General features: G+C 43.3%; 2 protein-coding genes across 2 annotated transcripts; one reads left to right on the top strand and one right to left on the bottom strand.

Annotated features, from left to right (window-relative positions):
• Positions 1-374: 374 nt before the first annotated feature.
• Positions 375-14359, bottom strand: dennd11 (DENN domain containing 11). Its single transcript, XM_046347902.1, has 9 exons — positions 13790-14359; positions 13063-13162; positions 12782-12940; positions 10344-10500; positions 7392-7530; positions 7114-7245; positions 3514-3664; positions 3362-3430; positions 375-3267 (listed from the first exon to the last, which is right to left on the bottom strand). Exons 1-9 carry the CDS (start codon positions 14145-14147, stop codon positions 3072-3074), a joined length of 1461 nt encoding a protein of 486 aa, XP_046203858.1. The 5' UTR covers positions 14148-14359; the 3' UTR covers positions 375-3071.
• Positions 14360-14724: 365 nt separating this feature from the next.
• Positions 14725-20317, top strand: wee2 (WEE2 oocyte meiosis inhibiting kinase). The gene is made up of 12 exons (XM_046347891.1): positions 14725-14803; positions 15167-15450; positions 15775-15986; positions 16130-16187; positions 16351-16520; positions 16889-17010; positions 17245-17391; positions 17475-17573; positions 17665-17750; positions 17836-18006; positions 18637-18785; positions 19719-20317. The coding sequence occupies exons 2-12, from the start codon at positions 15184-15186 to the stop codon at positions 19882-19884; spliced, it is 1647 nt and encodes a 548-aa protein (XP_046203847.1). The 5' UTR covers positions 14725-14803; positions 15167-15183; the 3' UTR covers positions 19885-20317.
• The last annotated feature ends 1873 nt before the right edge of the window (positions 20318-22190 follow it).

The following is a 22190-nucleotide window of genomic DNA, read 5'->3' as shown; positions in this document are numbered from 1 at the left end:
GGTCTCATTGTTACAGTACATTGACATGTTCAGTTGAAATATTTTCACAATTATGGAAGATGACAATATGATGCAGTAACAAGGACCAAGCATTTTGGTTGCTTTTTTCAAAACAATTAGCTTATAATAGAAGTCTGCCTGGCAGGACTATTGGTGTAACTGACTGGTTTACTATTGTATATTGTCATGTATTGCTAAATGTGTAATAAGGGTCTTATTCAATAATTCAGTTGATGCACACAGTTCTGTCACTTTTTAATACCAATGAAAAGTGCAGACTGTCCTCCATGTACAGTACTCTATGATAAGATGATACATTGGTATGAGAATCACTCTCCCTTGGCAACACTATCACAAATACAATCCAACAAGTATCAGAGAAAACCAATGTTTTATTGTTTTACAGTGGCAGTACTGTGTAATGTCACCAGCTTGAAAACAAGAGTGGCTCATGTGATCAAGTTACTAAATGTGTATTCATCACTAAAGTCTCTTTCCTTGTTTAATAGTAGTATAGGTACTGGATGTAGCTGTGTAGTTAACCAATGTTTTAAATATAGGTTTACATTACAGTTGCTGTGATCAAGGATTAACAGTTAGCTATATAAGTTGTTAAAGTACTTGAAGCATATTAGTGCCTCAGTAATGCAGATGAAGCTTTCTGTTGACATTCAGTGGGGTGACATACTGTACAAATAAATTCAAATGAGCCAATGCTGGTACAGGTCTGAACAATTTCCACAAAGAAGGCATTTGATACATTTATGTTTGTGTCATGTGCATTTTCCACTACGTTTACATGATACACCTGTAAAACAAACAGTCGCATGTCCAGGATGTGCTGAAAAGAACAGGGTGGGACAGGTCAAAACAAACAGAAGGGAAAAGGGGCTAAGTCAACATGGGTGTGAACTACATTTAATCATATTACCTAACACCAATATCAGTAGTGTTAATTGACATGTTGATAAAGTAGTTGGAAGTGTTTAAAAATCTAAAACATTTCATCTATGCCTCTTCCTGTTGATAGGTATAATACGCCTGTGGTCTTAATTGAGTGCCTGCACTTAACACAAAGATGACCCACTAATTAGGCTTTAACCCACACTGTAGGACAGAACTGTCCCCAGCTAAACCTCAATGAACAGTGCCACTATTACCGACATCTACTGACCAGTCGAACCCAATGAAAGCAGTTCGCAGTCTTCATACAAAATATTTGATGCGTCATTGAACTCACATCTATTGGATGACTGCTTCATACATTGATTTAAATCAGTCACCCAGGACTATTGAACAAAATAACATCTCCAGGGCCTGTTTTCAAAAAGGGTCTCACAGTAGGAGTGCTGATCTATGATCAAGTTCCCCTGTGCATGTTATCTTATTTTGATAAAAATCTAAATTTATCCTATATCAGGGTCTGTCTGTCTGCGCAGAGAGGGGAGTAATTCCCTCTGTGAACCTCAAGCATACAAATGGAGTCATTGTTACAGTGACGGGCACAACGATCTCCTTCCTGCAGCTGACAAGCTCCAACAAGAAAGAAAGTTGTATCTGCCCTCTCATAGACCACCTGTGGATCTAATTTAATCGGCAACAAATCTCATTGGTAAATGGGCAGTACAGTTTGAAGTACACAACACACAAAGCTTCCTGCTGGCTCCGAGGCAGACAGACTGTTACATCACTGACTGCACTTTTAGTAATAGTGTCTCTGCTGACAACATTGGGCCATTAAATCAGAACACAAACAAGTTGACCCATAATCATGTGGTCATAAAACAAGAGTACAGAGGTTGTGGTGTGGTGCAGCATTCATGATAAGTTAGTGTCATAGAAACGCATTCATTTAAGTTTCAGGTTCACAATTTTAAAACGTCTAAATTTGATAAAACACTACACAAAACATTATCCAAAAGTCACCATACACATGTGCAATGTGACCAGGGAACAAGAAAAACAGAAGTGACTGGAGTCTGCCTGTATGGGTGTCAGCATTGGACCAAGTCAGACAAACATGTGCAGTCTAATGAAATGTTACAGTATTTAACAAATATTCACCCTCAGCTCCATAATAAATACCTCCTTGGATGAGGGCATTATATCAAATAAATACATCTGGCATGACTCATCTTTCCCTTTTAATGTGTATGATTAGCTGACAATGAAAAACACTGTATTCCTATTTGAACCAAAATAGGTCTTGTTTATGTGAAGCAGATTCATGGAATTAGTCTTGATGTGTGAATCTTTCTTGATTATTGACTTATCAAACACACAAATATTCACATTGCTCCCCCTTTTCATTCTGAAAAATTAAAAGTTTGATCAACTTCAGCACAATTTGCTTTTTAAGAGGAAATCCGAGTGAAAACACTCGGAACACACTCTCAGCTCTAGCAAACCTGATGTAGAAGTTTGGGAAACAACATCATGGTAAAGTTATTCAGCAGAAGGATTTAGATCCATAAAATAAAAGCCCTGACAATCACATGAATATTTAGTATTACACTATACATGGTTAGGTAGAATCCTCTGTAAAGACGTAAGAAAAAAGGGCTTGGTGCCATGGCTGAATTTGGAGTTAAGGTTCCAAGTGAGAGGAACAATCGATTATCCATCCCCAAACAGGATGCTACTGTAGATACATGGCGCTGTTGGTCAAAGTCAGCAGTGCTCCATAGTATTGGGAGCAGTACAACGAGGCACATTGATCAAAGGTTCCGTGGAACTTCCACTTCCAGTGACTAGGGCTGGTGATCCAAGCAGAAATCTAAGTGAGAAGAGAACAGATGCCAAGCGAAAAGACAAACAAGACGAGTGGTTGTTGAATGTGAAACGGACTTTAGCGAGAGAACTGCAGAGTCCAGGCAGTGTCTATTATCGTGGCCCAGTTGGCCAGGTGAGCTGTCTCTAAGTTAACACTGGCCAAAGATGGCTGTATCCCGGAGCATGGCGAGAGACCAAGAGAAATCGCAGGCATTTGACTGGGCAGGAGGCCAGGGGACGAAGAGTAGGAGGCAGTGTCTTCAGGGGACAAGGAGAGAGGAGCACAGGCCACACAGGGCTCAGGGGCAGCAGGGGTTATCGATGACCAGCATGGCATCAATGCCATAGAGCTCCAGCAGGTCCACCAGGAAAGTGCGGTCTGCCTGAGGGTCCAGCCCCATTGCCCTCACGTGCTCTGCCGTCAGGGTGGGGTCCGCACTCGCCGCCACCTCCGATAGAGTCTGGAAGATACGGTTATTCTGCTCCATGAAAAATCTAGCGGAGAGAACAGAGGACATTCTGTAAGAAAGTTTGATAAACACTCCAGACTGAGCCCAACCAAAAGATACTGTTGTGTAAATAAACTCACAGGATAAAGAGGTCCTCCTCATTTGATGTGCAGTCTCCATCCACCTCCTGAGTGTAAAGTAGCAGTTGCCTGAAAAGACAGTAACATCATCATCATCAGCATCAGCATCATTTCTTCAAAATGGCTTCCACCATTTATCACTTTCTGTGTACCTCTGTTCGCTGAGTTTCCTATACTTCTCCCGGTCCACCCCATTCAGCCGGAGTAGTGGCTGAAGGCTATCTCTGTGTGTCTTCACATTCTGGTTATCAACATACACATCATACAGCTCCTTCTTCTCCTCAAAGATCTTCTCTGTCGTACCTAAACACACACACACACCCCTTTATCAATCTTAGCATAATGTTTAGTGAACCAAAATATAAACGCAACATGCAATCATTTCAAAGATTGTACCGAGTTACAGTTCATTCATTAGGCCTTAATCTATGGATTTCACATGACTAGGAATATGCATTTGCATTTGTTGGTCACAGATGGGGAGTAACGGATTACATGTAATCCGCTACATGTAAGGGAATACAAAAAACGGTAACTGTAATCCGTTACCAGCAACAATATTGTAATCAGATTAAAGATACTTTTGAAAAACTAGATGATTACTTTTAAATTCAGAAAGTATGTTCGAGAAGAAAAATACATGTTTGACACTTCTGTTCTCAATGACATTCAAATAAGCATTGAAAAAAAGGCACAAGTTTAAATTTGTTGCACCTGAGCGTCTGACCACAAGTCAGAGACCACTATGATGACACACCAATTGCTTTGATGGATCGCGGGAAAAGAGCAGGAATAAGGTTGTCGGCTACAGTCTAAGCTTTGTCTTCCAATGGTGCCACTGCTGTCGGCATTCCAAAGATTATCCAACTTGAATAAACAATTGGAGGTAAGGATGCCGGCAGTGGTCTAGTTTACGGCTACACGGATATCACGTATTATTGATATCTACAAAGCGCATTGATGTGAATCACACTGCTGCTCTCTCATTTAGCTATTTGTGCCTTATGGATTGTGGATGTTGTGGTTGTTGTGGACGGCTGTTCACAAATTTGTATTTGTGTATTTGAATCCAATAATGGTTGAATTCAAGAAGTTTAAGCTGCCAATCAATCATTGTTTTTGAAACAGCAAGTGAAAAATGTGCTCTTACAACAGCTGCATAGTGTGGATCCCAGCCTACAATAGTAAATGTAAAACACTGTAAAGCCTCATAACATGGTTAAAACAATAATTTTGATATCATGGATGGTCAGTCCTTGCATCCATAGCTCTGTCTATTTATCTGAGTGGTTACATTTCTCCAGGCCCATCCCTCAGCTTTTTTACCAAAACAGAGGTGGGGTGTCCGTTTTATCTGTGGATTTGCTTTTAAAAACCATTGCATATTATCAAGATATGAAAGTGTCACCAACAGGAAAGTAAACAATAGGCCTATAGCAAATGACGCATATGGCATTCATTTTTAACATGTAAATAGCACGTTTCAGTAGTGCTCAAAGCATGCCATTCAATGAGCACAGCATTTATTTTTCAACTCGAATCAATGAGCACACTCAGTCCTTATTGACAACAAAATCACAAACAGAGTAGGGCTGGCTAATAAGTCCTTCGTTTTGGGGTTATGCTCAGGTAAAAAAAAATGGCTAATCTATTCTTCCATATTTCCTATTCTTGAAGATCAAGGGGTATATCATTTATTGGAATTCTGATACACTTTGGTTTTTAATGTAAAGATATAATTTTATCGTATTATATGTAGTAGAAAGCGATGGGTTAGAAGAAGCCTACATAACCAACCCAAAAAGTAAAATTTTACATCCATATACGGTCAGCTATGTAAACTTTAAATTCATGTTATCCTGAAATAGATGCTATTTAATTGGTAACATACATTTTTGTCTTCTTCTAATGCATCTTAAGGGGAAAGTAATTTAAAAGTAACTGAAAGTAATCAAATTACGTTACTGAGTTTGGGTAATCGAAAAGTTACGTTACTGATTACAAATTTGGGTAGGTAACTAGTAACTGTAACAGATTGCTTTTAGGAAGTAACTTACCCTGACTATATATACAAAGGTATGTGGAGACCACTTCAAATTAGTGGATTCGGCTACTTCAGCCACACCCATTGCTGACGTGTATAAAATCGAGCACACAGCCATGCAATCTCCATAGACAAAAATTGGCAGTAGAATGGCCTTAAGAGCTCAGTGACTTTCAATGTGGAGTTCCAAACTGCCTCTGGAAGCAACGTCAGCACAGAAACTTTTCATCAGGAGCATAATGAGCAGCTGCACAAAAGCCTAAGTTCACCATGTGCAGTGTCAAGAAACAGCTGGAGTGGTGTGAAGCTCGACGCCATTGGACTCTGGAGCAGTGGAAATGTGTTCTCTGCAGTGATGAATCACGCTTCACCATCTGGCAGTCCGACAGATGAATCTGTATTTGGCGGATGCCAGGAGAATGCTACCTGCCGATGCATAGTGCCGACTGTAAAGTTTGGTGTAGGAGGAATAATGTTCTGGGGCTGTTTTTCATGGTTTGGGATAGGCCCCTTAGTTCCAGTGAAGGGGAATCTTAATGCTACAGCATACAATGACATTCTAGACAATTCTGTATTTCCAACTTTGTGGCAACAGTTTCAGGAAGGCCCTTTCCTGTTTCAGCATGACAATGCCCCCGTGCACAAAGCGAGGTCCATACAGAAATGGATTGTTGAGATCGGTGTGGAAGAACTTGACTGGCCTACACAGAGCCCTGACCACAACACAATCGAATACCTTTCGAATGAATTGGAACGCCGACTGAAAGCCAGGCCTAATCACCCAACATCAGTGCCCAATCTCACTAATGCTCTTAGCTGAATGGAATCACAATGTTCCAACATCTAGTAGAAGGCCTTCAAAGAGTAGAGACTGTTATAATGCGAAAAGGGGGGACCAAATCCACATCAATGCCCATGATTTTGGAATGAGATGTTCGACGAGCAGGTGTCCACATACTTTTTGTCATGTAGTGTACCTTAAAAAAAAGTAGCGGCATGGAACAGTATCTAGTGTGACCACCATTTGCCTCATGCAGCACGACACATAGTCCTTTGCATAGAGTTGATCAGGCTGTTGATTGTGGCTTGTGGAATATTGTCCCACTCCTCTTCAATAACTGTGTGAAGTTGCTGGATATTGGCGTGAACTGGAACACACTGTCATACACGTTGATCCAGAGCATACCAAACATGCTCAATGGGTGACATGTCTGGTGAATATGGAGGCCATGGCAAAATTGGGACATTTTCAGCTTCCAGGAATTGTGTACAGATCCTTGCAACATGGGGCTTTGCATTATCATAATGAAACATAAGGTGATGGCGGCAAATGAATGGCACGACAATGGGTCTCAGGATCTCGTTATGGTATCTCTAGGTATTCAAATTGCCATCGATATAATGGAATTGTGTTCGTTGTCCATAGATTATGTCTGCCAATACCATAACCCCAGCATGGGGCACTCTGTTCACATCAGCAAACCGCTTGCCCACACAACACCATACACGTGGTTGGATGAGAAATGCTCAGTAACAGAGATGTAAACATATTTGTGCACACAATTTGAGGGAAATATGCTTTTTGTGCGTATGGAAAATGTATGGGATATTTTATTTCAGCTCATGAAACCAACACTTTACAAGTTGCGTTTATATTTTTGTTCAGTGTATTAACTGTGGATTCAAAAGCCGCCAAGTCAACACTCACAAGCCACGTATGACATCTCTGTTGCCAGGGCAGCAATGTCTGCCACATTGATGTAGAAGAAGGGGCGGAACTCAGGCACAGACACACCTATCCCAGGTATAGAGATGTTGGCCAGAGAGCAACAGCAGTACACTGTGGGGAGTACAGAGCAACATGAAAAACCACTTCAGAGACAGGAGTACTCAGTGACAGAATTCTGTAATAAAATCTGAAAAACAAATATGTGGGGGTTTGTAAAGGTGACTGTGTGTGGGTGTGTGTCAGCTGCTCCCTCTCACCCCTGTAGCACACGACACCCACAGGTGGTGGGGAGAAGATAAGGATTCGTTTTCTGAGCAGGGCAAACTTCCACAGCACCATGATCTGCTCCCCAAAGAAGTGGATGAACTGGGACATGCAGCCGGCCGGGTGGGTGATCTGGAGGGGACAGAGATAGAACAGACTGTCTGATACGGTAATGCATTTTCAGTCTGGATAAGCTTGCTCAGCATGGACCAAAAAACAAACTATTGCCCAAAAGCTCTCCTTGACATTAGGAGTCTGAGTTACATGGACATACAGCACCTCGTCTTACCAGAAGCTACGTCTGGTAAGACGAGGGGTGGGGGTGTGTGTCTATTTGTCAATAACAGCTGGTGTTAATATTGCCTCATATTAAAGAAGTCTCGGGGTATTGCTCAGCTGAGGTAGTGTACCTTATGATAAGCTGTAGACCACACTATCTATATCATTTGTAGCCGTCTATTTACCACCACAGACCGATGCTGGCTTTAAGACCGCACTCAACCAACTCGATAAGGCCATAAGCAAACAAGAAAATGCTCATCCAGAAGCGGCGCTCCTAGTGGCCGAGGACTTAAATGCAGGAAAACTTAAATCAGAAATAACCAAAGTTTTACCAGCCTGTCATATGTGCAACCAGAGGGGGAAAAATAACCCTAGACCACCTTTAATCCACACACAGATGAATACAAAGCTCTCCCCCCCACACTCCTTTTGGCAAATCTGACCATAATTCTATCCTCCTGATTCCTGCTTATAAGCAAAATCTAAAGCAGGAAGTACCAGTGACTCGCTCAATATGCAACTGGTCAGATGACCTGGATGTTACGCAACAGGACTGTTTTGCTAGCACAGACTGGAATATGTTCCGGGATTCATCCAATGGCATTGAGGAGTATACCACTTCAGTCACTGGCTTCATCAATAAGTGCAACGACGACATACAGTGACCGTACGTATATATCCCAACCAGAAGCCATGGATTAAAGGCAACATCCGTATCGAGCTAAAAGGCTAGAGCTGCGACTTTCAAGGAGCGGGACACTAATCCGGACGCTTATAAGAAATCCCATTATGCCCTCAGGAGAACCATAAAACAAGCAAAGCGTCAATATAGGATTATGATTGAATCCCACTACACCGGCTCTGAAGCTTGTCGGATGTGGCAGGGCTTGAAAACTATTACAGACAACAAAGGGAAACCCAGACGCAAGCTGCCCAGTGACACGAGCCTCCCAGACAAGCCAAATGCCTTTTATGCTAGCTTTGAGGCAAGCAACACTGAAGCATGCACCAGCACCAGCTGTTCTGGATGACTGTGTTATTACGGTCTCGGTAGCCGATGTGAGCAAGACCTTTAAACAGGTCAATATTCACAAAGCCGCTGTGCCAGACGGATTACCAGGACGTGTACTCAAAGAATGTGTGGACCAACTGGCAAGTGTCTTCAATGACAATTTCAACCTGTCCCTGACCGAGTCTAACACCAACATGTTTCAAGCGGACCACCCTAATCCCTGTGCGCAAGGAAGCGAAGGTAACCCGCCTAAGTTATTACTGCCCCATAGCACTCACGTCAGTAGCCTTGAAAGGCTGGTCATGGCTCACATCATCAGCATCCTCCCTGATACCCTAGACCCACTCCAATTCACATACCGCCAACCGATCCACAACTGATGCAATCTCAATCGCACTCCGCACTGCCCTTTCCCACCTGGACAAAAGGAACACCTATGTGAGAATGCTGTTCATTGACTTCAATTCAGCGTTCAAGACTATAGTGCCCACGAAGCTTATCACTAAGCTAAGGACCCTGGGAATAAACACCTACTTCTGCAACTGGATCCCGGACTTCCTGATGGGCCGCCCCCAAGTAATCCTCAACACTGGGGCCCCTCAGGAGTGTGTACTTAGTCCCCTCCTGTACTCCCTGTTCACCCAAGACTGCTTGGCCAAAGAACTCCAACACCATCATTAAGTTTGCTGACGACACAACAGTGGTAGGCCTGATAACCGACAACGATGAGACAGCCTATAGGGAGGAGGTCAGAGAACTGGAAGTGTGGTGCCAGGACAACAACCTCTCCCTCAATGTGAGCAAGACAAAGGAGCTGATGGTGGACGACAGGAAAAGGCGGGCCAAACAGGCCCGCATTAGCATCGACAGGGCTGTAGTGGAGCAGGTCGAGAGTTAAGTTCCTTGGTGTCCACATCACCAACAAACTATCATGGTCCAAACACACCAAGACAGCCGTTAAGAGGGCACGACAAAACCTTTTCCCCCTCAGTAGACTGAAAAGGTTTGGCACGGGTCCCCAGTTCTTCCAATTTTTTTACAGCTGCACCATGGAGAGCATCTTGACCAGTTGCATCACCCCCTGGTATGGCAACTGCTCGGCATCCTACCGTAAGGCGCTACAGAGGGTAGTGCGTACAGCCCAGTACATCACTGGTGCCAAGCTTCTTGCCATCCAGGAAATATAAAATAGACAGTGTCAGAGGAAAGCCCATAAAATTGACACCCCCATCCCTACATTGGTTTTGTACACCGGTGCTACTTTCTGTTTAATATCTATGCAGTCACTTCACCCCTACCTACATGTACAAATTACCTCAACTAACCTGTACGCCCGCACACTGACTTGGTACCGGTACCCCCTGTATATAGCCTCGTTATTGAATTGTGCTACCATTTCATAAATATATTCTTAACTCTTCTTGAACTGCACTGTTGGTTAACGGCTAGTAAGTAAGCATTTCACGATAAGGTCTACACTTGTTGTATTCGGCGCATGTGATAAATAAAGTTTGATTTGAAGTTATCACATATCTCAAAATGAACAAACACACTTAAACCAAAACATGTAATTGCCAATTATCCACAACTAACACAAACAACAGCCACACAGTAACATCAGTGACTGGTGCAGGTGGCCGTAGGTGCTCACCTTCATCTCTGGGTGCATGCAGCGGTTGATGGCTGGGACCCAAGCACTGGTTGGACAAGCAGTGACAAGGCCGTTCCCTGCTGGGGGCAGCACAGCTTTCTTATCTTCATAGAAGGCCTCCAGAGGAGAATACGAGCCAGGGCACTGGAGCTGGTGTCTGCATGGAGAGACACTATACACTTTCTATATGCTGACTGCAGTTGGCATCTCAGTGATAACACTGGTAAGAAAGAGACTGTTATCGAAGAGTCATTACAGCATGGTTTGATTGGATTAAAACTGGAATAATCCCTCCCTGGGAACTGGAAGTGGAGTAGTACTTTCAATGGATCCACATAAAGTACCTGTACTGTATACAGTCAAGATTAACCCCCCAAGCATACACCTCTACCATGAACTGGATGTGTCACTTCTTTATGCATAGTTAATGAGATAAGAGATAAGGCTCTGTTTGAAGATTCAAGTATAAAAGACAAGATTTTCTGAGGAAACTGTTCCGGTTTCTTCCATTCCAATGATTACATACAAAGACTTCATGTGATATAAATGGCTTCTAGTGACGGTGGTGGCACTGACTCAGGGCTTATTTTTAATAGATGAGGAGACTGAAAATACAGACGAAGAAGGAAATAAGGGGAGAAATGTGAAACAGGACGGATAAGAAAGAGAGTGACAAAGAGAGAGAATGGACAGACCGTGACACAGACAGTGAGAGCGAGCGACAGACAGACCAGACAGTAGGGTTGAATGGTATCCAGATATTCATACAGTCGTAACATTTCTGTACCATACCAAGGTGTACAGGATTACCGAATGTGCACCATATCTAAAATGTATATATTTAATGATTATTATTTATTTTTTATCTTGCCATTAGGCCGATGCTAGCAAGTTAGCGAACCAAATGCAAAGCTGGAGCTGGATATAATTTATTTGGAATCTTAGATTTTTTTATAGTTGTACTTAACCTATATAGGTAGAAGCAGTGACATAGCTACCGTTATATATATATATATATATATATATATATATATATTTTTTTTTTTTTACTTTTTTTTTTTAAATACTGTATTCAAAATCATACTGTCGGTATTTCTAAATATACCATTTATACCTGTGATGCATCGATATGACATGTTTGGTCAATACCGATATCCTATAATTTCCTTGCCAAAAAACAGATATCGATAACCAATATTTAACATTTTAGCAGCCTTTTAACCATTCTCGTACAGTTAAATAGTTAACACGCGCACGGATGCAGAGGTCTAAGGCACTGCATCTCAGTGCAAGAGGCATCACTACAGTCCCTGGTTCGAATCCAGGCTGTATCACACACACACACACATGATTTTGTTGGCATTTACGCATGTCCCCATTACCAGTAAAACATAATCAAAACCTATTTCTTTCACTTACTTGCTGTGCTGTTTCGTTCATTTGTTCAGTCGTTCCATTCTCAACCAGGATTTCATCATACATGTCAAGCAGTGAAGTTTCAGCTCTCTGCCCGTGGCCTCTCTTCCTCAGTGCGCACTGTCACTGTGTCTGTCACTGTGTCCATCTGTTTCCATCTTGTCCAGCTGTCTATGTAACATTTTACGTAAACCCTGTTTCTTGTCTGCATAGAAGTAGTGGTCCTTGTACTTAGCATCAAGCATGGCGGCGACACAGTAGAGAGAATGCCACCGAATCGCTTGTTCACAGTCTGTGTTGGCAGTTCTGTTGAGCAGGCGTTACAATGCCATGACAAAGGGTATCACATCTGCTGCAGGAGCAGTTGATGAGCTTATTTCTCGAGCCAGTTGTTTGAAAGGAGCTAGCATGTTCATGTTTCCAAGTTTCAAACATGTTCCCAAAAGCCATTGAAATGGCAGCAGCGGTATGGCAACCAGCATATTCATGAGCATGCAATACAACTTTCTTCAGTAAGAAATCCTTGACGACTCACTGTGCTGTCAGAGTCAGCATGCTCCTGGGTTCAAATGTCAGTCGTGAAGCTAATAGCAGTGACGCTATTACTGTGTAATTCCGGTAGGGCAACATCTGAAAAATAGCTCACTTGGTAGTGTGTACCGGTGCTCGACCAGTCGGCGATGGCCAACATCACCTACGACAGAAAACGTTTGATTGTCAAGGGCAATGAAATCCATTATCTTGGCGTTAATGGATTTTGACTTGTTCTTACTCTTTGAAATGACTGCTCGACTTGTTGACTGCTCGATCCACACAGCAGACATTGGTATGCGCGTCAGCTTTGACATCAGTTTTGCACATCGGTGTTAAAACTAGAAAATCGGGCCAATGCCGATGTTGGCATTTTTAGCTAATATCGTCCGATTCCGATATGTTCACCGATATATTGTGCATCCTTAGTTCATACCATATACCGGGGTATTGCCCAAGCCTAACTAACAAACAGACAGACAAGTACTTACCTAACCTGGTTCTCCAGAAAGTGCATGTAGCGATATAGGAGGGTGTAAGAGGGAGACAGAATACCCACAGATTTCATCCGCGCCCCTCTCTCCAATTCACTCTCAACAGGCATGTTAGCAAAACAAGCCAGCCCAAAGTAGCAGCCTTTACGGAAATATCTGCAAAAATGAAAGACATGGATGAATCTAGTGAATGTATACAACATCGTACAGATTATTGATAGGGTTCTGATGGTCCTCTGCCAATAACACTGTGCATTCAGTTGGGGGAATAGTCTTACATGAAGTCCTTGGCGATTCTGTGTGATCCGCTCGCCATTGACTTGAATTCCACTCCGTCAAGATTCACGTCTTGGGGTAAGCACCATTCCACCATGTTGCCTGCCATTGACACACACAAACACATACACTTGATTTTCCATACTGTTCACTTCACTGTGAGAGAATGAAATTCAGCCACCATGTCCCCAGTTTTTTCCTTACACATTCTATCTTACTATAAAACTCTGCGTACCATAAAAGGGAAGTTGAAGAGGGTAAGTAGTAACACTGGTTTCCCAGGACTCTCAGAAAGCTTTCCCTTCTTAGTGATACTGGTGTAACAGAGGAACACACAAACTGCCCCAGGTCAAGAGATGCTTGCTATAATAACCACTGAGAAAACCAGAATATTAAATTAGAAAGTAATGTAACAGTAGGTTACTGCATTACTCGTATTATTTACATTTAAAGAGAGCTTATTGAACCTTGCCATGGCAGAAGAAAGTAATAATTTGACAAACTGCTTTCCCTGCTCAACAAATGCTTCCCACAAATGATTTGAGTCTCTACATATTGGTTCATATTTTAATAGCGTAGATAAGCAAAGCTAGCGGGAAGAAAGGAACAGTAGACATTTCTTGCAACGTCATCTGTCAGTGTGTGCGCACTTCCATGGAATGAGTCAGTCCCCCACTGTGCCCAGTAAGGTAAATTACACTCTCTCCATACTGTATTGCTCTTGCTCACCTGATCTTGTGTCAAAGGTTACCACAAACACAGCCACTATTTGGTCCTTTTCCTCCCATCCCAGTCGTTCTTTCAGAGATATTCTAGAGTCGACATGGATGGGGCTGGGAACACCCCATTGGCCAGGGTGGTCAAGGTGAGGGCTCCTGTTCACGCTGGGAATGGTTGTTACACTTACTGGACCCCCAGAGCTAGTGTTCCACCCGATGGCGAGCGCGGTGCTGCCCAGATAGCGGCCGTCTGGCGGATTTGATTCCGATCCATTTTCTTTTGCTGGAGCGGGAACCGCCTGGGTCAGTTCGTTTGGTGGAATCTCCTCCCAGTCGAGCAGTGGAGCGCGATCCGACTGCTCGACCATATTGCTTCCTAAATTGAGATGAACAACGCGGAACTATGGAGAAAATAATTCCACTAGATAAAGTCAGTAGGCTACTGCTTCAACAGACCCTTATGTGTTTCACTCCTCCCTGCCGTTTTCTTGCTATTTGTAAGCGTGTCACATGCGCCGATAAATAGTCTTCTGCCAGCTCCAGTGCCAGCGCACACAGTGTTTTGGTGATGATGTCACACACTTCCGCTCACGTGGATTGATCAATATTTGATAGGTGGCCTATTTACATACCGGTATTTGTGATAAAGTGTGTTCATAAAGCTCCCTTGCTTTTCATGAATGTTATATTTGTAATCTAATGATAGACTGGCCAGAAGTTGTGTTGTTGATGAGTCCATAAATAATTTTAATCGTTGAGAAATATGTTAATTAATAGGACACAGACATTATGTCATTATATGCATTATTTAGAATCATAAAATAAATTGTTTACGCTAAAAATGTTCATACTACTGTGCCTTTAAAATAAGGTGTGTTTATTTATGACATACATTACATTCAGCCAATAGGATGCAGTAAAGAGGTCAACTTGATAGATGACGTTTCTAATTAGTTTAAATATAATCTGCTTATTAACATACTCAGCTAAATTCAAACCTGGTGTTCTGGTAGGCAACTTGATCGTAAGTAATTCAGACGTGTATTCATTCAAACTTTAAAAGCATTGGACAATATTTAAAAGTAAGGAATACATTATACATTTAGTGCTATTGATCCAATCGCCTGTCTCACATTCCCAAACATTAGTTTGTTAGTAGGCCATGCGTGTAACCATGTGAGAACTACAAGGGATTCGGGTGTTTTAGTTAAATTATCCCTTTAACAGAAATGAACTAATTTTCAAAAAATAAATGTGTTACCTTGAAAGCAGCCTCCTCCATATTGCTTTCAAGGTAAGGAACAAGTCATTTTCACTAGGTTATCCCTTTATTGACCCTTTGTTAAATCATGGAAGAATCACTTCACTATCAGTGCCTGTCTTCTAGAACTCCTTGAGTCAGGGATGGCTGTGGGAAGTGACTGGACGGTGCAAAACTTGGACTTCTCAAGCTGTGGCGAGGAAGAGGGTAGTGACAGCAGTTTGGATGAATGGAGCTCCAGAAATCCTCAGATCCTAAGTCCCACCTCTGTGTGCAGGACACCCATAGTGCAGCGTCATTGCACCAGGAGATTCACCATATCCCCATCCATCCCAGTTTCACCGACCACCCCCATTCCCTATGCCGCCTGGAGGAAACTGAGGCTCTGTGACTCCCCCAGTACTCCCAAGGTGTGTGGACATTTATCATATGTATAATATATGCCATTTAGCAGATGCTTTTATCCAAAGCGACTTAGTCATGTGTGCATACATTTTACATCTGGGTATTCCCAAGAATCAAACCTGCTATCCTGACGTTGCAAACTCAATGCTCTATCAACTTAGCTACAGAGGACCATGCCCTCATGGATCACTTTTTTGATTTCTTTCATCTGAAACTATTCAAATCATCACACATTACATTGTGTAGCTGCCTCCAATGTAAAATCCTGGAATTAAGTGCATTTTTACATGTCAGAAGGATTTATTTCTCCACATCCCTCTTCACCCAAGAGTCTGCTGTCCAAGTCAGCTCTGCCCAATTCCAGCACCAAGATATGCCGCAGTCAGAGGGCTCTGCATTTCGCCACTTCCACTGACCCTGCCCAGTGCAGCCGCATGCCCTCTGTCAATGTGAACCCCTTCACCCCCGACACGTTCCACAGGACCAGGGAGCACTACAAGAGGAAGAGTTGGAGGAGTGACGATGACGACTATGGATGCAGGTAACCCAACTAAGGGTTCGGTTGTGATTGGAAATGGTATTGTTTTGGTGATTGTGTAATAGCACATGGTAGCAAGGCCATCTGAGTCTCTATAGTGTTTTGAGACTGAGTGGGTTTTGTGAAGTTATCATCTCATCTTTTAGAATGAAACCGAGCCATACGTCATCAGAGGAGGATGATGATGCATTTCTCCCGTCCAAGGTACAAACTATCTTTGTCCATTGAACAGTTGGCTCTCCCTCTCCCCTGCCTGTCCACGGCTCATTTAGTCACTAAGCTCATCTCTTGGCCGTTTCCTCTGTCCCTCCTAATTCTGCCATTCACACTCCCACTTCCTGCTTTTGTCCTCCGTCTGTCTGTGCAGAGGCAGGCTGTCCAGGCTTTCATGCTGTCTAGGTATGAGAGTGAATTTCTGGAGCTTGGACACATTGGTGCAGGGGAGTTTGGAGTGGTGTGCAAGTGTGTGAAGAGGCTGGACGGCTGCTTGTACGCCATCAAGCGCTCTCGCCGACCACTTGCCGGGTCTGCCAATGAGTGAGTCAGCACCACCGGCCTCACACTGTTTAAAAATAGCCTGGGCCTTATGATCAGCGTGAGAATAGGAAAACTATCATCTACAACACATGTCAAACTCATTCCACGGAGGGCCGAGTGTCTGCAGGCTTTCGCTCTTCCCTTGTACTTGATTGATGAATTTAAGGTCAATAATTTGTGAAGATCTCCCCTCACCTGGTTGTTTAAGTCTTAATTGAAAGGGGAAAAACCTGAAACCTGCAGATGCTAGGCCCCCTATGGAATGAGTTTCAAACCCCTGATCTCAAATGTTGAGGGTTGTTGAGATGTTGTATTTTATTTGCAGTATGTAATGATGAAGTTTGTAAATTGTCTCCTTTTGTCCCCAGGCAGCTGGCCTTAAAGGAGGTGTATGCACATGCTGTACTTGGGCATCACCCCCATGTTGTCCGCTATTACTCAGCATGGGCTGAAGATGATCACATGATCATACAGAATGAGTATTGTGACGGTAGACTGATTTTTTAAAGTTTTGTTTCATTCTCACCTGCACAATTGGTGCATAAGTATTTCACTGTACACTGCAACTACATTTATGACCCTGTGCATGTGATTAAATAAATCTAATCTAAATGACTGAATATTGGCAGGGGGAAGGAACACTGACTTTTTGGTTGAATAAGTGTTTGTCAGTAAGATGGCTGGATTGATGTATGAGACTTTTTGTTTGCGCATCTCAATGCAGGTGGGAGTCTCCACGATGCCATATTAGAGAAGGAGGCAAGTGGAGAGCTGTTTCCAGAGCTGGAGTTGAGGGATCTACTTCTGCACGTTTCCATGGGTCTCAAGTATATTCACAGCTCTGGCCTTGTGCACCTAGACATTAAACCCAGTGAGTCTCCTCTTTATTTCTTCTCATTCACAGCAATGTATACTCCTCACTTCCACCGTTTCTCACCCCACTCTTATTTGTAGGTAATATCTTCATCTGCCAATGCTCGAGCGCAGGTGGAGCGGGTGAGAGTGAGGAGGAAGAGGACGGAGGCCCTTCAACAGGGGTGGTTTATAAAATTGGTAGTAGTTTACTAAATATCACATTTTCACTCCTAGCTTTGGTGCACTGTGTCATTGAGATGCCATCTATGATTCCTGTTTGTCTTTGCAGGTGACCTGGGCCATGTGACATCCAGCAGCAGTCCACAAGTAGAGGAGGGGGACAGCCGCTTCCTCGCCAGCGAGGTCCTGCATGAGGTACGCTAAAAGTTGTGGCTCTATTGACTACTTATGTTTGTTTGAATGTACACCTTGTATCCCCTTGCTTCTCCCTGCTGCCCAGGACTACAGCAATCTGCCTAAGGCGGACATATTTGCACTAGGCCTGACTGTGCTGCTGGCAGCAGGGTCGCCCCCTCTCCCTCAGAATGGAGATGAATGGCACAGTCTCAGACGGGCACAGTTACCCAGCCTGCCCCAGGAGCTCTCCCCTGCTTTCAGAAGTCTCATTCAGGTACCACATGTACCCATAATTTACTTAACTGTACTTATTTTGGTCATGTCTGCACTCTTCTACCTTTTTTCTTTTACGCCATCTTGTTTTGTTTTTCTCCTTGGCGTGCTTTGTATGTGATCTATGGAGCTTATGAAATGCCAGCTGAATATATCTTTTTGTAATCCAAATTAAATCACATTTTATTGAGCATGTGCTGAATGCAGCTGGTGTAGACTTTATAGTGAAATAATTTCTTATGAGCCTTTCCCAATAATGCAGAGTCTTTAAAATAGTAACTAACATGATGAATAAAATACAGAAGAATGGAGCTATGTACAGGGAGTACCAGATCAATGTAGGCCATCATTGTAAATAAGAAATTGTTCTACATTTACATTTAAGTCATTTAGCAGACGCTCTTATCCAGAGCGACTTACAAGTTCTAAATTGTCTTCCCTCGTTAAAATAAAAATGTGCAGAGGTATTCACAGTTTAGGAAGGGACAGATATTAACCAGTACCACACACAAAGCTAAGTCAACACACTGATTTGCTTTTCATTCTAGATCGACAAATGTTCCAAGGTTTATCTCTTGCCTTTGCTACATTAGCAGCTGTTTGGGATAAGCTGTCTTTGTGTGTCTGTCAGACTCTGCTGGATCCGGAGCCATCTCAACGACCCTCGGCATCAGCGCTATGCAGACAACCTGTTTTGAGGAAGGAGAGGACTGGGAAGCTTGCTGCTCAACTGCGCAGAGAGCTCAATGTGGAGAGGTTCAGGACAGCCATGCTGGAAAAGTGAGGGCAGAGATGTGGTTTGCATAGAACTTGGTTGAACTCTCCATTAGGGGGCGCAGTTAATATGAAACAGAAAAAAATGTATTTCTCCCCTGTGGCACAAAAGCAGTGCTGGAAAAAGTACCCAATTGTCATACATTAATACATTAGTAAAAGTAAAGGTGGTTTAACAGAAAATGACTCAAGTATTATATATATATATATATATGCCATTTAGCAGACGCTTTTATCCAAAGCGACTTACAGTCATGTGTGCATACATTCTACGTATGGGTGGTCCCGGGGATCGAACCCACTACCCTGGCGTTACAAGCGCCATGCTCTACCAACTGAGCTACAGAAGGACCACAGTAAAACTCACCCAGTAAAATACTACCTGAGTTAAATTATTTGATTTTTAAATACATTTAAGTACCAACAGTGTAAATAATTTCAAATTCCTTATGGCAAACCAGATGGCATGATTTTGTTTTTGTTCACGGATAGTCTGGGGCACACTCCAACACGACATAATTTACAAATTAAGCATTTGTGTTTTAATGAGTGCCAAATCAGAGGCAGTCTGGATGATCAGGGATGTTCTCTTGACACGTGTGTGTGTGTGTGAGAATTGGACCATTTTCCTGTCCTGCTTAGCATTCAAAGAAGTACTTCTGGGTGTCAGGGGAAAATGTATGGAATAAAAAGTACACTTATTTTCTTTAGGAATGTAATTGCGTTAAGTTGTCAAATGTAAGGAACCCCAAAATGACTTAAGTAGTATTTGAAGTTCTTTATACCACTGCACAAAATTCCTGCTGGTTGTTTATATAATGACTTGATCAGTAAGGCTGGGGTACATAAAGTATGAGACTGAAGAAATTATTTATGCTTTCAAACTATTAAAGTGAATTATTCCATGTATATAAACACCCTCTCTCGATTCCTCCACAGAGAGCTGCAGGAGGCTCGTTTGTCAACACTGTCCCCACAGCAGGCTTTTCTCCCTAGTCTACAGCATTCCATTAATACAGGGTCTTTGCCCAAAGCTGGGCGGAGGCTGGTCGGTAGGAATGCTGCCCGGTCCGTGAGCATTGGATGCCCAGGGTATGGAGTGTGAAGGGTGATCACATGCTGGGCCTTATTGGAAGTACCAGAACACTGATTTTCCTTGCTGCAAAGTATTGGACTTTCCCCTGACTCAAGGGACTTCTTAGACTGGCTCAATGTAACTTGGTGAGCAGCAAGGTAAAAAGTTACCTAGAAGAGCCTGTGGTGGTTTTATTTTGTGCATCAGTGTCGTAGAATCGCAGTATGTTGGACTAATTTATATCAAAGCGGGAAGGATTTGATGCAAAACTCCATTAATTCCTTGTGTCGCTCTTCTGCCGTTCAGTGTTTAACTTTTGTGGAGTAGTAGGTTTTACTTTGCAATAATTTGGGCCATTGAGAACTGCTGCAGACACCAGTGAATGCAATGCCAAGTCAGCAATGTTTTATTAACATCAGTGACTTGTTGCTTTTTACAATGTAAATAAACTTTTAAGGTCTTATGAAATGGCCCTCAGGCTTGAGTTCTTTGTAATATGTTTGGCTTGGAAAGTGTAGACCACTGAAACATCTAAAGGGTATTTCATCATAAGGACACTAGAAACGCATAGTTCAGCTGCTTTACATGTTTGTCTTTCATTAAAGTCACACTTTAATTGTTTATCAAAGGGCATCAGAATTACGGAAACCACATTAACTGTGGGACTTTCCAGAGGATTTAGAGGAGTTTATCTATTGGTACAGAACTGTGTTAATATAACTGGTGGAAGAACAGAATTTATTTCAAGGGGTAGCCACTTGCATATTTATTACTCATATGCATGTTAATTTCTCTGACCGTAAACCACCATAGAGTTAACAATTTATGTGATTAGACCTAAACCAATACCCTTGTTTGGGGTCAGTATTTTACATTTGACCTAAAATGTCGTTCAACATTAAATGCAAGGATAAAGCAGTCATCACACTTAACCATATTTGCAATTGTGTTTTTTTTTTTGCGTCATTTTACAATTGAGACCAATGTTTTGCTCAACAAAAGGTTTGGTCCCGACTCATTTAACATTTACATTTAAGTCATTTAGCAGACGCTCTTATCCAGAGCGACTTACAAATTGGTGCATTCACCTTATGACATCCAGTGGGACAGTCACTTAACAATAGTGCATCTAAAACTTAGGGGGGGGGGGTGAGAGGGATTACTTAACCTATCCTAGGTATTCCTTAAAGAGGTGGGGTTTCAGGTGTCTCCGGAAGGTGGTGATTGACTCCGCTGTCCTGGCGTCGTGAGGGAGTTTGTTCCACCATTGGGGGCCAGGGCAGCGAACAGTTTTGACTGGGCTGAGCGGGAGCTGTACTTCCTCAGTGGTAGGGAGGCGAGCAGGCCAGAGGTGGATGAACGCAGTGCCCTTGTTTGGGTGTAGGGCCTGATCAGAGCCTGGAGGTACTGAGGTGCCGTTCCCCTCACAGCTCCGTAGGCAAGCACCATGGTCTTGTAGCGGATGCGAGCTTCAACTGGAAGCCAGTGGAGAGAACGGAGGAGCGGGGTGACGTGAGAGAACTTGGGAAGGTTGAACACCAGACGGGCTGCGGCGTTCTGGATGAGTTGAAGGGGTTTAATGGCACAGGCAGGGAGCCCAGCCAACAGCGAGTTGCAGTAATCCAGACGGGAGATGACAAGTGCCTGGATTAGGACCTGCGCCGCTTCCTGTGTGAGGCAGGGTCGTACTCTGCGGATGTTGTAGAGCATGAACCTACAGGAACGGGCCACCGCCTTGATGTTAGTTGAGAACGACAGGGTGTTGTCCAGGATCACGCCAAGGTTCTTGGCGCTCTGGGAGGAGGACACAATGGAGTTGTCGACCGTGATGGCGAGATCATGGAACGGGCAGTCCTTCCCCGGGAGGAAGAGCAGCTCCGTCTTGCCGAGGTTCAGCTTGAGGTGGTGATCCGTCATCCACACTGATATGTCTGCCAGACATGCAGAGATGCGATTCGCCACCTGGTCATCAGAAGGGGGAAAGGAGAAGATTAATTGTGTGTCGTCTGCATAGCAATGATAAGAGAGACCATGTGAGGTTATGACAGAGCCAAGTGACTTGGTGTATAGCGAGAATAGGAGAGGGCCAAGAACAGAGCCCTGGGGGACACCAGTGGTGAGAGCGCGTGGTGAGGAGACAGATTCTCGCCACGCCACCTGGTAGGAGCGACCTGTCAGGTAGGACGCAATCCAAGCGTGGGCCGCGCCGGGAGATGCCCAACTCGGAGAGGGTGGAGAGGAGGATCTGATGGTTCACAGTATCGAAGGCAGCCGATAGATCTAGAAGGATGAGAGCAGAGGAGAGAGAGTTAGCTTTAGCAGTGCGGAGCGCCTCC

This window comes from Oncorhynchus gorbuscha, linkage group LG01, assembly GCF_021184085.1.
Source record: "Oncorhynchus gorbuscha isolate QuinsamMale2020 ecotype Even-year linkage group LG01, OgorEven_v1.0, whole genome shotgun sequence".
Classification (NCBI taxonomy): domain Eukaryota; kingdom Metazoa; phylum Chordata; class Actinopteri; order Salmoniformes; family Salmonidae; genus Oncorhynchus; species Oncorhynchus gorbuscha.
The sequence above is the reverse complement of the archived record's forward strand: the minus strand, read 5'-3'. Positions and strand labels throughout refer to the sequence as shown.